Source organism: Meriones unguiculatus, chromosome 12, assembly GCF_030254825.1.
Source record: "Meriones unguiculatus strain TT.TT164.6M chromosome 12, Bangor_MerUng_6.1, whole genome shotgun sequence".
In the NCBI taxonomy this organism is placed as follows: Eukaryota; Metazoa; Chordata; class Mammalia; order Rodentia; family Muridae; genus Meriones; species Meriones unguiculatus.
In genome coordinates, this window is record NC_083360.1 from 29957764 (window position 1) to 29972913 (window position 15150).

Below are 15150 nucleotides of genomic sequence, written 5' to 3' on the forward strand. Positions count from 1 at the left end.
AAAACTTACTATCAGATGGGAACCATCAACACAACTGTATTAGAAATGGGTGAACATAACCTCAGCTCAACATGACCGAGGATGGGAGGGATGTTACAGCGGCCATCTTCCTTTACCCTCCAGTTCTGTACCTGTGCATTCAACTAACCGCAGATGAAAAATATGTAGAAAAAAACCCTGTACTTTTTATATCTTTTTATGTCTAAAATTATTTTAAAACAATAATGTAGCAGCTATAAGTATTAGTATTTGGCAGTCACAGAGGAGCAACACCCGATCTGCAGGGCCTGACGAGAGCTCACACACAGAACACCACCAGCCAAGGCTGGGAACAGTTCCCTCGTGATTTTTACTTACCAATTGAACTGTTGGTTCTTTCTCCTTTCTTCTTCTTATTTTTCTTATTTTTGCCTTTGGGCTGAGGAGAACTGGCCAGAATCAGCCTGCCATTCTGCAGGAGCTGGCTGGGGGTGGGTGGCTCAGGAGTGACAGTGTTCAGCTTCTCTTCTTTGACGTGGCTCAGCTGCTTTTTGTTGTTGTTGTTGCTGTTGGCTTTCCTCTCCTCTCTCTTCTGCTCTGTGAGGAGAGCAAGGTCAACTACTTTAGGCTTTAACTCTGGCTGGGGCCGGGGCTTGGGTGGTACCTCCGTGGTTTTGGGAGGCTCTGTGGGCTTCCTGGCTGACTCGTTGCTGGTCTTCTTTAATTTTTGTTTGCTGTTTCCCTCCTTGTGATGATGCATCATGTCCAAGAGAAATGCAAGAGGCTCATGCTGCTTCCCATTGACTTCCTTGGATAGCAGAAGCTTGGAGTCTCTCGGGTCCACGGGGTCTGTAGCATCCCCATTGGCTCCAGGCCTGGGCTCTGAGTGATTCATGTGTCTGGAAGGGGAGTGAGATGAGGTTTCTGGTTCTTCAGTTTGTTCTACTGAGCCATTGTGGATGTTTTCAGAGTTAGAGATAGACTCTGTTGCTGCCTGAAAATTTCTAGCAAGCATGTCCAACTTGGAACAGTCTTTACTTGGCCGTTCCTTTTTCTTCTTTTTTGCAGCTCTTAACTTCTGAAGCTCCTGAAGCCGCTGAAATTCCTCCTTGAAACGCTGTTCCTCATCTTCCTCTTCATCCTCCTCCTCCTCCCGCTGCTTTTGCTCCTCCTGATGATGCAGATGCTCCCGTGCCCTGGCCTCAGCTTCCAGGCGTGCCTTCTCTTCCAGCTGCCAATGAAAACAGAGAAGAAGGCTTAAGACCATGGTAAGAACTCTAAAACTTGACAGGGCTTCTAAGGCAGGTAAAGGTACTTGCCACCAAGTCTGGTGACTTGAATTTGATCTCTAAAACTCACATGGTGGAGAACCATCCCCTAAAAGTTGACCACTGACTTACACACAAATCATGATGCCCTCACCTCTCCATACAAATAAAATGTAATTTAAAAAATTACTCTAAAAACATGAGATACCAACCATATTTGAAAAACAAACTTTGAAATAGGCAGTAACAACTAAAAATTTCAACATACCTATGTGTAATTATTTCACCCAAAAGAACTATTAGATTTCATCTATCTACCAAAGAATACGGTTACTTTACTAGGAATAGGGTGGCTAGCCTCTGACCAAGCAATAGGTACTGGGAGCAGTCAAAACATCTGTCTTGTTGTGTGTACAGCACCCAGAAAACCAACTATCTCTTTGTATGGATGAGAAAGAATCACAGCTTACTGACTGCATGAACTGACAAACTTAGCTGTCTAGGTAAGGGCTTAAGTTGAAACATGGACTTGCATAAATAAGACACACAAAAAAATGTGTCCATAAAAGTCCCTTCCTACACTAGCAGACAAAGTCTCAATATCTGTTGAACTGCATAAAAGCAAAGGACTTTCAGAAATATTCAGCATCACATAGCAAACTGGCCCCAATGCATTTCTGCTTTCCAACTTGATGGAAAGAAGTTTCACCAAGTGATGATTTCATTTTTTTTTTTAATGGTACTAGACCACAGACCAAGTCCTCTCACAGCCCCAAACTGAACAAGTAGTGTCTACTTCTGTTAACATGTTATGCCCTCTGGGGAGGTGAAAATTACTCAGAAGTTTCCACCAAGGACAGCTGCCTAACCTTACCCTTTACAATGCTGTTGCTATGAACTATTCTTCAGGTTGATGGGCCTGTGGGTCAAAACAGGAATGTGGGAGGTTTGGCTTGGAAAAACGCATGCAGGCACTGTAGGCCAGAGCTCTGTCTCCTAGCAAAGGCATCTCTTCCCATCTATTCCACATCACAAAAGCTCTTCCTGCTGTCTCTTTGGAAGGAAGGTACCTATAAAAGTGGAGGGTCTGCTGTCCCAATGGCCAGGATAGCCTGCATGAAGTCTACTACAAACTCACTCTGGAAGAAGACATAAAGTGAAAAAGCTTCTACTTCAGGCCATCTGAGACAGAAAAGGGGTTCGCAGAGAACCCAGCAGGGCAAGCATATCAAGCAGCCCTTGCCTTCTGTCACTTACCTTTCTCTGCTTGTGCCTTGCTCGTTTGGCTGCCCGACTACTACTAACTGGCTTGGCCTCTGAGCTGTTTATAAACTGTAACAAATCCTCCACTCTCCGATGGTCAACCACACCCTCCCGTTCTGAGATCTGCTCCATTTTCTTAGGTTGTTCTTCCTTCCTCTTGGTCAGCCGTAAACGAAGTTTTTCCCTCATTTCTGCATAATTTCTACTTGTTGGTGCAGCTGGAGGCTAAGGTAAAAATATACTAAATTAGGCCTCAAGTTTTAACAACTTTGAATGTAACAAATTTCAGAGCATATATCTAAAAATAACCATATTATCAAAAACTACTTAAATAATATATACTTATATAATAATTATATTTAATATATACTTAAATGTTTAAATATAATCACTATAAAACAAAAATAAAGGAAATTATCACCATGTAACCTAAAAGCTGAGTTTTGGTAACTACCTTTCAATTGGTATACACTTGTGAAAATCTAGCAAAATATATACAAATAGATTTTTTTAATCTGAAAAGCAATACACACATTTTTATGTCTACTTTTACTTAGTACAGTATGATTACCATCCCTACCACCAGAGCTGGGGACTAAATAAACCAAGGGCTTCATAATTGGCTAGGCAAGCATTCTATCACTGAGCTATTGAGCTAAATCCCTAACTTGGGAATTATCTTTTGATGCTGATAAATCTCTGTACTGAATCGCTTCATCAATCTTTACTCTCCTTTTCAGTGTTAAATGAGAAACAAACAGGAAAATACCTGACTCTCAGTCCTACTGCCACCATCCTTACTATTAAGAATCACACGCAGAAATCCCAGTACAGCGACATACACCTGTAATCCCAGAACTCAGGGGGGCAGAGACAGGTAGATCACTGTGAGTTCGAAGCCAGCCTAGTCTACAAAGTGAGTCCAGGACAGCCAAGGCTACACAGAGAAACCCTGTCTCAAAACAAAACAAAAAAATAAACAAACAAACAAAAACAAAACCAAAAAAAGCACACATACTTACACATATTTTTAGAAAATGGAGATAGAACAAAGGAAGTAAAACACATATATGCTCCTTCATTTCCTGGTTCCCCTCCCTAGGGACCATAGTGCCTGGTCTGGAGAATTGTTCAAGTATGTAGTATAGTACTATGTTTTGTACATCCAACAAGAGGGTTCACACTATCCACAAACTGCATGAGCCAAATTATGGTGAGGTTTAGTTAACAACCTACTTCATTGACTATTTAAAATCTCATAAACAAATACAAAGATGAAGCAATAGACAGGCGACTCAGTTCTATAAACACAGTACTGAGGAGGCCAAAGCATAAGAGATTCTGCAAGTTCAAGACCAGCCTGGCCATATAACTAGATCAAGGTCATCCTAGAAAATGGAGAAAGACCCTGCCTCAAAAATCAAAAACCACTACCAACAACAAAAATACAGTGATAAGAGAAAACCTGGAGTGAGTAATGAAATCCTGTTTCTTTATCGAAGCACAACCTGGAAATGCCTATAAAAATTTATACATTTACATAGTTTGATCATATTCACTCTGTTATCCTATCATTCTCCTTATACTTCCTCTAGACCCTTATTCCTAATAAGTCCCCTTCTAATCCTACTCACATGACTTAAAAACAAACAAACAAACAAACAAAACAACAACAACCCACCTAGGGTACTAGAGAGATGGCTCAATGGTAAAGAGCACTGATTGTTCTTCCAGAAGACTGGGGTTCAATTCCCAGCAGGTACATGGCAGCTCACAACTGTCTGTAACTCTTAAGGTCTACACCCTCACACAGACTGTCAGGTCACAGCACACCGACCGTATGCACTTACCCCACCATGTCCGAAGAACTCACAGTAGCAGCAGTCACAGTACTTGCCCTCCTTCTGGTTGGTGGAAGTTGAGGTGCTGGAGCTGTGCTCGGAGCAGCTATCCTCATCTGCACTCTCATCCCCATCATCCTGCTGCGGGTCATAGACACCATTCTCGCAGCGGTGGCCTTCACAGTCAGGGTCACTGCAAAACCACACACAGCTCATCAGCAAGCAGACACCCTGGAGGCCCTAATCATTCCTCATGCCCACCTGCTGTTTTGTTAATTTTTCAGACCAAGGCAGCAAAGAGAGCGCATGACTCTGGGGTCAGAGAATCATGTGCCTTCAGCCAAGACAGTGTAGTGACTGGGTTCAGTTAGGAGATATGGCAGACATATGTTCAGCAGTCACAGCACACCTACAGTGCCACTGGATGAACATATGACTTTTCTGACTTCCTTGAGACCACTGGTTCCATAATGGGGATTAGGAAGGACATGCTTTTAACAGGTAAGTTCAAAGGAACAGAAATGATCTTTAATAATAATAATAAAATTACATCTTGTAAATTTTCTGCAGAGTCTACCCAATGTATAGCAAATATAACTTCAAAAACAAGCAAGGCACACCACACCCTTAATGCCACCCACCCATGGAGACGATTAGCATCCCTGACCCCGGTCTTGGCAACTGGGCCATTGTTTTTTCTTCTGAAAAACTGAAGACTGAGGTTGAGACTGGAGCCTCTCCAAATCCACAGCCTTGGCTTTTGTTGGTGAGGTTTCTTTCCTCTGCACTGGACTTATTACCTGCCTTGACCCAGAACTCAGTCTGTAGCTATGTTAGTGGAGCATGGCTCCCAACCCTCCTCATGGACACCTGGGCTCTGTGGCTCACCTGCAGACACTGGGAGGGGCACTGATGGAGCCATCTGTTGTGGAGGGCGGGGGTGCCACAGGGGTAGGACAGAAGCTCTTGCGTGTATCCACAAACCCAGGGGCTGTGGTTGCAGTTTTGGGGAATGATGGGGCAGCAAGGTTTGGAAGATGAGGTGTGGAGGCTGGAGAGAGTGCAGCAGGAGACAAGGCTGGGAGTGGGGCCAGGCCTGTCGGACTGTTCCTTGGAGCAGCAGGTGCTGAATGTCTGTGGTCCTCTTTGTTAAGGCCATGAAAAACATCACCTGCATGTAGAGATATAAGAGAGACTGCCACTGGCTGAAGAAAACAAACATTCATATTGCCTTTGATTACATTTCTTTCCCCTCTTTGTGTGTGTGTTCAGACCTAGAGAAACTTTGAAAGAATTCAGAGCGCCACCTGTTCATTTTCAGCCTGACTAGTCTTATTTACTTTATTTCCCACATACACCAGATCTGGTCCTGACATCAGCTTGAGCTCTTGAGACCAGAGAGGGTTGCAGACAACCTGTGCTTTCTCCACTGTGGACACCAGCATTCACGGGCCTGGAGCTCGAATTCCACATGTAATCTGAATCTGAGCTCCTAATTTTCATCATAGCTTCTCCAACTAATCCAGCTTCTGCTGAACTATTTGTTTTACAAGACAGACAGTTCTAAAGAAGCCAGCTGTCCACCAGTGTGGTTTATCTTATCACACCTGGGTGAACTATTTCAGAATGAAATCTCATAAAGGTAAGCTAGATGGAGATTGATGCCCTTTGTTCCATTTGATATCTGCCAGGTTTATGGCTCCCAGAGTCCTCCAAAGGAGGTTTGCATAGTCATTCCATAATGGGTCAGCCTCTAGGAAAATGTTATGTTCTTAATATTCCCTGAAGGACAAGAGATGTGGCTCAATGACAGCATGTTTATCTAGTAAGTGTGAGGATCTGGCTGACCACTCTGGTGTGTGCATGCTCTCCCCCACATAGATGTAGGGATATCTACTTAGCTTGTTACTATGGTACAAGCCTTGGAAGGATGAAGCAAGGGGCCGGCCTTGAGAGACTCTGTCTCATCTTCCACCTCCCCTGAACAACAACAAACCACTCCTTTTGATTAAATCATCTAGAAGATAGGCCTGTGGGCTTGCCTATGGAGGATTATTCTGACTGTTTTAATTGATATGGGAAATTTAATTGATATGGGGAATTGTGAGTGGAACCATTTTCTGGACAGGTGAATCTGGACTATATACTCTGAAGACATTTTGCTGAGCATCTGCATATATTCATTGCTCCCTGCTTCCTGATTATGGATGCCATGTGACCAGTTGTTTCACTGATTTCCCTGGCAGGATGAATATAACCACTTCTTTCTTAAGTTGCTTTTTTTTTCCCCCACAACAACAGCACTGCCACCACAAAAATACTCCTTGATTAGGCTGACCTGTATCAGACAACATATTGCTGATTGAAGCACAATAACTTTCTACTTTATCTACGCTTTTGTAAAGGAGTTTCTCAACCTTAGGAGGCTCTCTGAACATCCCCAGGGATTCCTGACTTTGAGTGCCAAGGTTTATCACATTCTTTTTCATGCCTTCAGTAAGGAGTACAATCGTGATTCTTTCTGATGTTCAAACTGGTTCAACTTTGGTTGATGAGATACCAACTAGCTCCCATGTCCTAAGACAGTTGGCCCAAGCCTCTATAAACATTTCTTTGCTTTGAGGCCCCTTCTAATTGTTAATAAGTGATCCATACAAGTGCTAGCAGATTAAACTTGTTGGCATGCACAAATCCTCTTTTGCTCAGCAGTTAGCTGTGCCTGGAAAACAATCATTTATGCTCATTACAGAAGACAGAGGCTGGAGGCAAGACGCAGAGGTTGGCAACCCAAGGGTATTTTGATGGCAGCTAAAATTCTGACCAGAACGCACAGGGCATGTTCCTGTGCACAAGCACTTTCAGAAGGTGCTTCTACCTCTAGAGGCCTAAACAGTAACAACATGGGCGGTGGAAGAAGTGAGAGGCTGCAAGGCCCTCAGGGCTCTTACCTATGGAAGGCGGTCTTCTGGATGACACCTTGAACTGACTGCTGCTAGACTGCACTGTAGTGGCTGTGCATGACACAGAGGATGTGGCTGAGGAGGTGGCCATGGCGACTGTGTTTGCCATGGCAACTTCATTTGCTTCCATAAAAGCATCTTGGAAATTGTATAAACACTTCTTTTTTGCAGCATTCTTCTTCTCTTTGATATCTGAAACTGCAGGAGCTTCATTGTTGGGCGGAGGTGGAAGGGCTTCAGGTCTTGTTTCTGAGAGCACTGGCCCTAATATATCACTTCCTTTGGAGAAGAATGGGGAAATTAAGGCTTCTAAACAAAACAGCACTCAGCAAAAATCCCTAAAGAACATGCTGACACTGGGGCTGCTATTGAAGCCAGGACTCCTCTGGGATGATGCTTTTATTCTATAGAAGGTTTATTGAGCACCTATTATGTGCCAATTCCGTGCTAGGTGCTTTCCAGTGTCACTGGATGCCTTGAAACCCATTCTTGAGGTTGTAAGTATTATTCCCATCCTAAAGATGAAGAAACTGAGGCTCAGAAAGGCTAAGCAACTTGCCTAAGGTCACACAGCTAGAAATCCCTTCGGGCGTAGATCAGGATGTCAGGACTAGCTTCTGTTCTGAGAAGCTGGGTGGTGGGGTAACCCAAAAGGCACTCCGGCCATCTGAAGACAGAAAGGTGTGGGTACCAGTCCCTCCAGGTACTCCTGGACCTAAGACTGAAGTGACAGCTGAGCCTCAACAACTGAGGCAGCCAGGGAGACAGTGCTTGTTAGAGGGGAGAGAGCCCTTTAGGGTCACTACAGAAACTTGCAAATAGGCACTTGAGTCACAGCATTTAAGTGGATGTATCACTATCTCCTTGCCCTCATGCACCGAGCTAAGGTCTGGTAGTCACCACTATTTGAGAACTAAAGGCCAGACACAGACCCTGGAGACTAGATCCTCTGTAGCTGGGCAGCACCATGTGGCTCACTGTGCGGGCAGGTAGACTGGAGCCAGTGTTAGCTCTGTTAATCAATGCAGCAGATCCATCAGTACAGACGTGGAAGGGTGGGTGGGATGCCAGGGCTGGCGGCCTGCCACCGGGGAGTGCAATGATGACTCAGGGTACTCGGCTCAGGGCATTTAAAACCTTAAGAAAGTTTTAATGAATTCCTTACCAGAAATTGTATCTGGCAAGAAAGTGCCAGGGTTCCAGTTCTTATCATTCATCATTTCTGATTCCCAAAGACTTATAAATTTAGAACTATTCCAGTCTGGAGTGTTCCCAAAACAGCTCGGGTAAATATGATCTTGAAGAGATGCATTGAATGCCTGAGGCTTATTTGTGTGACTCTGAACAGGTGCTGGTGGTAAAGCCTACAAAAAAAAAGTTCTAATCACATATCAAAATTAATATTCTGTATACCTGCGTAGTTCAACTACAGACAGACAAATTGTGACTGAAACCTTGAGGTGTGTGGTTCCCACAAGTCAATGTCCATGAGGAGCAGATCTCACAAACGCTGGAGTGAAGGTTTACTTAGGAAGGCAACACATGTAGGTTGACCATTAACCAAAGATTTCTGATGCCTTCAGACAACTGAGCCACTTCTAACATTTCTGTCTAATCATTCTTTAAATGTGATTCATACCTGTAAGAGCTGTAGCTTGGTCTCCTTAGACACTATACTGATCAACATTGTCAAATCAGTTTGGAAGCACTGTTAACTCTCAACTCTTAGAGCTGTGCAAAGAGCAACACAGATCTCAAGAGCTAGAAGGATTTTGCTTTTGCTATGAAAATGGAGTGCTGACTTATTCTCATTTCCAGGGAATAAGTCATTCCAACCTCATCATCAAACTGGCCTGGGCCCTGAAAGGCCAGAGAAAGGGGGTGGGATACAGTCAGTGGGCCAGTCAGCAATGCGTATTTACTGAGTACCAAGTTGCTGGCAGCTTCCTGCACTCACCTGGTTACCCTAGGACCTTCTCTGCTTGATACCTAAGAAAGTCCTGGAAGAGTTGTGCCATTCACACAGCTGATTGTCTGTCATGCTGGAATCCACACTGGGATCTGGGCCTCACACCAATCAGTACTATTCCTCACAGCAGCCCAAGTGATCTTTATTTAGAATGCTGAGGTAGCTTTCCACTACTTTTCAGATAAGTCAAAGTCCTTCCATACCCCATGACATCCTAGAGAAATATAGACCATTTCTTCCTGCTCAGCAAGCCTGGTCACACAGACCTTTCTTTCTGGTCTGCAGCTCTCCAACCTCTCTTCTTTTCTCCCTTACTCACCCCTGTCCAAGCTCTGGAATCTCATCAGGTACACACATTCCCAAGCCTCAGCCCAGATGCCACTGTCCCAGAAAAGCTGCCACTGTTTTGCTCTGGCTACTCAAGCTCCAACCCAGGACCAAGGTGAGCCTCCCACTTGACACACTGGGATCTGGCCTCCTCCCTCCTTCACCTGCCATAGCAGATTGCCAAGACTGACTTGTAGCCTGGCATTTTGATGTCTGCCTTCTCCTAAATCAAAGGCACTTCATAAGAAGATGGGGCATTAAGATGCTGGCCCAGGATCCTGCCTTTGATCCCAGGACTTGGGAGGCAGAGGAAAGCGGATCTCTGATTTTGAGACCAGCCTGGTCTATAGAGCCAAGATTACACAGAGAAACCCTGTCTTGAAAAAACAAAAAAAGATCCTGGCCCGGTGCCCCAGTCCTGGACAATACTGTCTGCATTCCTTTGGTAGAGTCAAGTATTGCTAAAACGGGTGAGTGGACCATGCCCTGGGCAAGCCACAAACATAGTATTAGGAAGGATGCCTGGTAATCTCATTCTTTGTGATGCATAAATGATCAGTGGATTTTGTGAGAGCCTCAGGGGAATTTCCTCCTGAAGGTGATGATAAGATGGAGGAAAAGGGGGAACAGAGTCTGAGGGTGACTCATTAGATGTAAACAGTAGAGGCTACAACAGAGGTAACTGTGATTAATATCCTGAAAAGGCAAGGAAGCCAGAAGGGTGCCACGCCGGGAGAAGGCAATCTGATCAGTTTATTAGAAAGGTCTGTTGTGGCAACACAGTGATGATCAGCAAGGCAAGGATTTGCTGAAGCTGCTGGTTAGGGGATGAGAAATGATGACATAATGGGGTGAAAATGATGAGGAAAGGAGGGGCTGTGAGTGCACCTGCAAGTCTTTCCTGGCTTTACTTTGAGAGCATGATCAATGAAAGGTAAACAGAAACTGATCGTATGTCTCAGCCTCCCTTTTAGTAGCTGTGTGACCTCAGGCATATCACTCAATCTTTTGTGCTTTAGTTTTTTCATCTGAAATCTGGAAATACCTACCCCAGAGTTTTTGATGAGTACACTGCCTGGCCTGCAAGAAGCATTTGGTGAGGGCAAAGATGGATTCCTATATTTACTAAGACTACGCCAAATCCCACCAGCTAGACCCATTTCAATGTGCAAAGAGCTGGGCAGTGACTCCACCAGTCCATTGGCATAGCACAGAACATCCTCTAACCTAGAGGGCTCTGAGAGACTTGAGGAGGGGAGACAGTCAAGCAGTACAAATGCTTGGAATCCAAAAGTGTTTTAGACAGAGGTAACAGGCCTGGATGGGCCACTCAAAAGCAAGGGCCTAAACAAGCTGGTTTTTCTTTTTTTTGGAGGGGGAGGCAAAAAGCAAGGAAAATAAACTACGACACTTGGTTCCATAAAGTAATAAAAAGCTAGGAGGTATCTTGCTGAGATCAGATGATAAGAACAGGTAATTTGGGATCCTTTGGCTAAGGGTCAGAAACACCTGCCAGTGTACTACAGGCTGGCTTGCTAGCCTGGGGAGTGGGGTGAGATCTGAGCAGAAACACCTCCAGGGATCTGAACTACTTAAGAGCTTCCTGAGCTTCTCTATGGACACAGTTGTAGACTATCTTACTACACTCATGTCTAGACTCTTTTTCATTCTTTCCAATGCCCTCTTTGTGATGATCTTTGTGCTCCATTCAGAACTGTTCTCCAATGTTACTTTCTTACCCTCTATCTATCCAAAGTTACCTGAGGTATAACAAGGTGTAATTTCTGTTGTGACACAGGGGATGAAACCAAGTGCCCTGTGCATACCAGGCAAGTGTTTTACCACTGACTCACATCACCAGGCTTGCCATAGCATTTGGTATTCAATTCTGGTGATGTTTTTGCCTTTTCTTATGAAAACACTGACCAGGATTAACTGACCTGGGTTTTACTAAAATTCAGCACAGGGCCTGGCACATACTGGGTGTTCAATAAATGATTGCTGAGCATAGCTTAGTTCAGAAGACTAAGGGGCCCAACAGCCATGATCTTCATATTTTACTTACATGCTTCTTCAGAAGCCCCTCTACTCAAAGAGGAGGCCCAGCTGTAAGGTCTAAAGGCAAAAGTGAGGAGACAGGCAACAACAACAACAACAACAACAACAACAACAAATGTGGTTTTTTTTCCCAATGATTTTGTACATGATGGATGCCTGATGACCTTAACAGCATAAGTATTCCTTCTGAAAAAAGGAGCTGTCTGCTAAGTGGACCACTGTACACTTTACTTTATAGGCACACCAGTGACTAACCAATGCATTTAGATGCCACACAAATTCACAAAGCTTCAATTAACAGTAATTCTGAATTGTTTTCCAATTCATGACAAAAAGTAACTCATAAGAAAGAAAATTCTTTAAGTAAAAGCTCTGACAAGAATGCAAACAAAAACACCTTCACAAAGGTGTATCCTTTTGGAGTGGGTGATCCAGTCTTCCCTACTCACACCAGCTCAGACACCAAGACTGAGAAATATGGGATCATTAACTGAGAGAACTTCCACTGTACAGTCAGACCAACAGAAATTCCAGCCAATGAGGACATTAACAAAATATTCCTCATTTTTGTTTTTCTGAGGTTTTTCAATACCTCCCAGTGTAGTAAAAAGGCAATAAGACCTTTGTACTGGCATCACTATTCTGAGACTAAAGAAAATAAGTACTACCCCTAACATAAACACACACACACAGAACATCCCAACAAAACTCCCTACCATAAGCTATTTTCTACACTGCATCTCTCCACATGCCTAATCTGAATAGGAAGGAAAAGAATTAAAATGGTTCTCTCAGAAACCATGCAAGCACGAAAACAATAAAGTACACTTAGAACACTGGAAGAAAAATCCACACACTTAGGATGCACACTCAGTAACTTAATCTTTCAAAAGTGAAGAACTGGTGTACACCTTTAATTCCAGCACTCAGGAGACAGAGGCAGGCAGATGTCTGAGTTTGAGACCAGCCTGCTCAACAGAGTGAGTTCCAGGACAATCAGGGCTACACAGAAACCCTGTCTTGAGGAAAAACAAAAAAGTTAAGGAGAAATAAAAAGTTCAAAAGCCTAAGGAACTCACCTATAGTAGACTGGCCTTGCCTGAAGAAACTACATGACTCTCTTCAGGCAGAAAGAAAATATACAAGTCAGATGGTTGGGTCTACATGCAGAAACATAAATAAATGTAACAAAATATTTTCTCATATTCCTAATTCACATGAAGGCAACTGTCTAGAAGAACAACTCATGTACTGAGTGCTATGTGAGAAAGGAAGAGGCATTTTCCTTGAAATCACTTGGGCCATGAGTAGACATGTGTGATCTTAAGGGGAATTTAGTTAATATACACTGTGAAATCCAGGGCAATAGTAAGACAATTAAAATCTAAGTACTACTGATATATCATTAAATATTCAAAACAGTAAAATATAGTTAAACAGAAGCCTTTGAAAATGAATATAAATAGCTGCACATTTGACAATAATCCAAATATAACTGAAAATCATTCCTATCAATGTTATATGTTTCATAAAAATAAGAAAAAAAGATGAATGATATAAAAACACCAATGAAAAACATAAGACCCATTGCAAAAAAATTTACTTCTATTATTTTTATTTATGTATTGGGAGGTGGGTGTAGATATGTGCATGGGAGTATAGATGCCCAAAGAGACCAATAACCCTGAAGCTGGAGTTAAAGGTTGTGAGCAGTTCAATTTGAGTGCTGTGAACTGAACTTGGTCCTTTTGGAAAAGCAACACACACTCTTATCCCTGAGCCATTGGTCCAGCCTTAGATACCTACTTTAAATACACTGTAAGTTAAAAGTAAACAGATAGGTCTGTCAAAATGGCTCAGCAGATAAAGCAGTTGCTGTTAAGCTTGATGACCTGAATTTTGATTGGTGAGACCCATATGGAGAAAGCAGAGAATGGACTCCATCAATACATGTAACATGACACTACTCTCCTACCCACTGAAAAAGAGTTAGAAATCAATGGATGAAAGAAGAAAAAAAAAGGTATTGTTAGTATTTAGGCAGCCTGCTTCTGGGTTGCCTGGCAACCTACGATGTCATCAGGCATCATCTGCCAGGTGTCACAGCTGGGAGGTGTGGTTAAGTTGCTCCATAAAAGGATCAACCCGCCACTTTGTCACTCTCTTGGTCTCTCCCCTTTCTTTGTCTGGACAGCTCCTCCATTCCCCCTGTTATGCTTCACTCTCTCCTTCTCTCTCTCTTGATCTCCATCAAATAAACCACTTTCATATAAAATCTGTATGCACCATCATTTCACTGGTCCTAACATTGGTGCTTTGGCCAGGAATTGGAACTGGGCCTTCTGCATGGCAGGTGAGAATTCTACCACTGAACCACAGAGTCTTAAAACTTACACTTTTTCTCAACTTCCCTGACCTTATTTCACGCACCTGTCCCTCTGCTTCCAGCTGCCCAGACATGGCATCCTGACATGTGCTCCAAGCACTCAGGACAAGGCCAACACTCATGTTGCACCAAAATTGGTTTCTGGAAACTAAAATGCTCACACCAGACGCTGAACCTACTGCCTCACACACAGACACAGCTTACTTCCAAACTATTGTTGTTAGATAAGCCACTGCTGGGGACCCTGAGCACACACAGATAGCTTTAGATTGTGCTGCTACCTCAGGCCTCAAGGGCAAGGTTTTAAAGGTTTTAAATCTCGGGCTGAAAACCTGCCTTGCAGAGGAGGGTTTTCAGTTGCACAGACTTCCAATCAGCTATGTCATGCACTCAGGCCAGGAGAGCCTTCCTGCCAGTAAGCACCTAGTCTCTCTGTGCTGCCACAGTTGTGCACTGCACATGGCGAGACACCATGTTGACTTTGAAATAGAGAAGTCACACCTGTGCTCGCCCCTCCCCCACTCACTCCTGCAAAACTCCAAGCTGTACACTCCAAACACTGGCTCTCAAAATATTTCTGACCTCTAAGCCCCTACTTCCTAGTTTTTAAAAAAAATCTTTTCTTCCCGATTTCTGTACACTCTGCTTTTAAGAAAAAAAAAATTTTAATGTTGTATCTAACAATATATAACTTGCTCATTGGGTTTACATTCATAAGACTTCCTAGGTCATAATTAACTGTTTATTTTATCTCCTTTTAGACTAAAAGCAACAAGTCTCATTTTACTGTTTTTTTTTTTTTAATTTTATTTTATGTGCATTAGTTAAGGTGTCAGATCCCCTAGAACTGGCATTATAGACAGTTGTGCGCTGCCATGTGGGTGCTGGGAATTGAACCCGGGCCCATTTGGAAGAGCAGACAGTGCTCTGAAGCACTTAGCCATCTCTCCAGCCCAACAAGTCTCATTTTAAGTGGGTATAGATTTTTAAAAATATATTTAAAGTTATGTTTTTATAACATTTATAAATCTATACACATATGCATTTATAAATGTATTATATACATGGTTCAAAATAATTTTTATATGATGCTAAAATT

At 43.1% G+C, this 15150-nt stretch overlaps 1 protein-coding gene across 3 annotated transcripts in view; it reads right to left on the reverse strand.

The window, feature by feature from the left end:
* The window catches only part of Fam193a (family with sequence similarity 193 member A), a 114145-nt gene that overhangs the window by 14028 nt on the left and 84967 nt on the right, over positions 1-15150 (reverse strand). For all 3 annotated transcript variants that reach the window (XM_021643671.2, XM_021643672.2, XM_060365488.1), the window contains 6 exons: positions 8477-8675; positions 7300-7590; positions 5240-5522; positions 4361-4544; positions 2505-2735; positions 358-1210 (listed from right to left, as the gene is read on the reverse strand). In XM_021643671.2, coding sequence (XP_021499346.1) covers positions 358-1210; positions 2505-2735; positions 4361-4544; positions 5240-5522; positions 7300-7590; positions 8477-8675 — 2041 coding nt within the window. The remainder of the gene's footprint in view (positions 1-357; positions 1211-2504; positions 2736-4360; positions 4545-5239; positions 5523-7299; positions 7591-8476; positions 8676-15150) is intronic.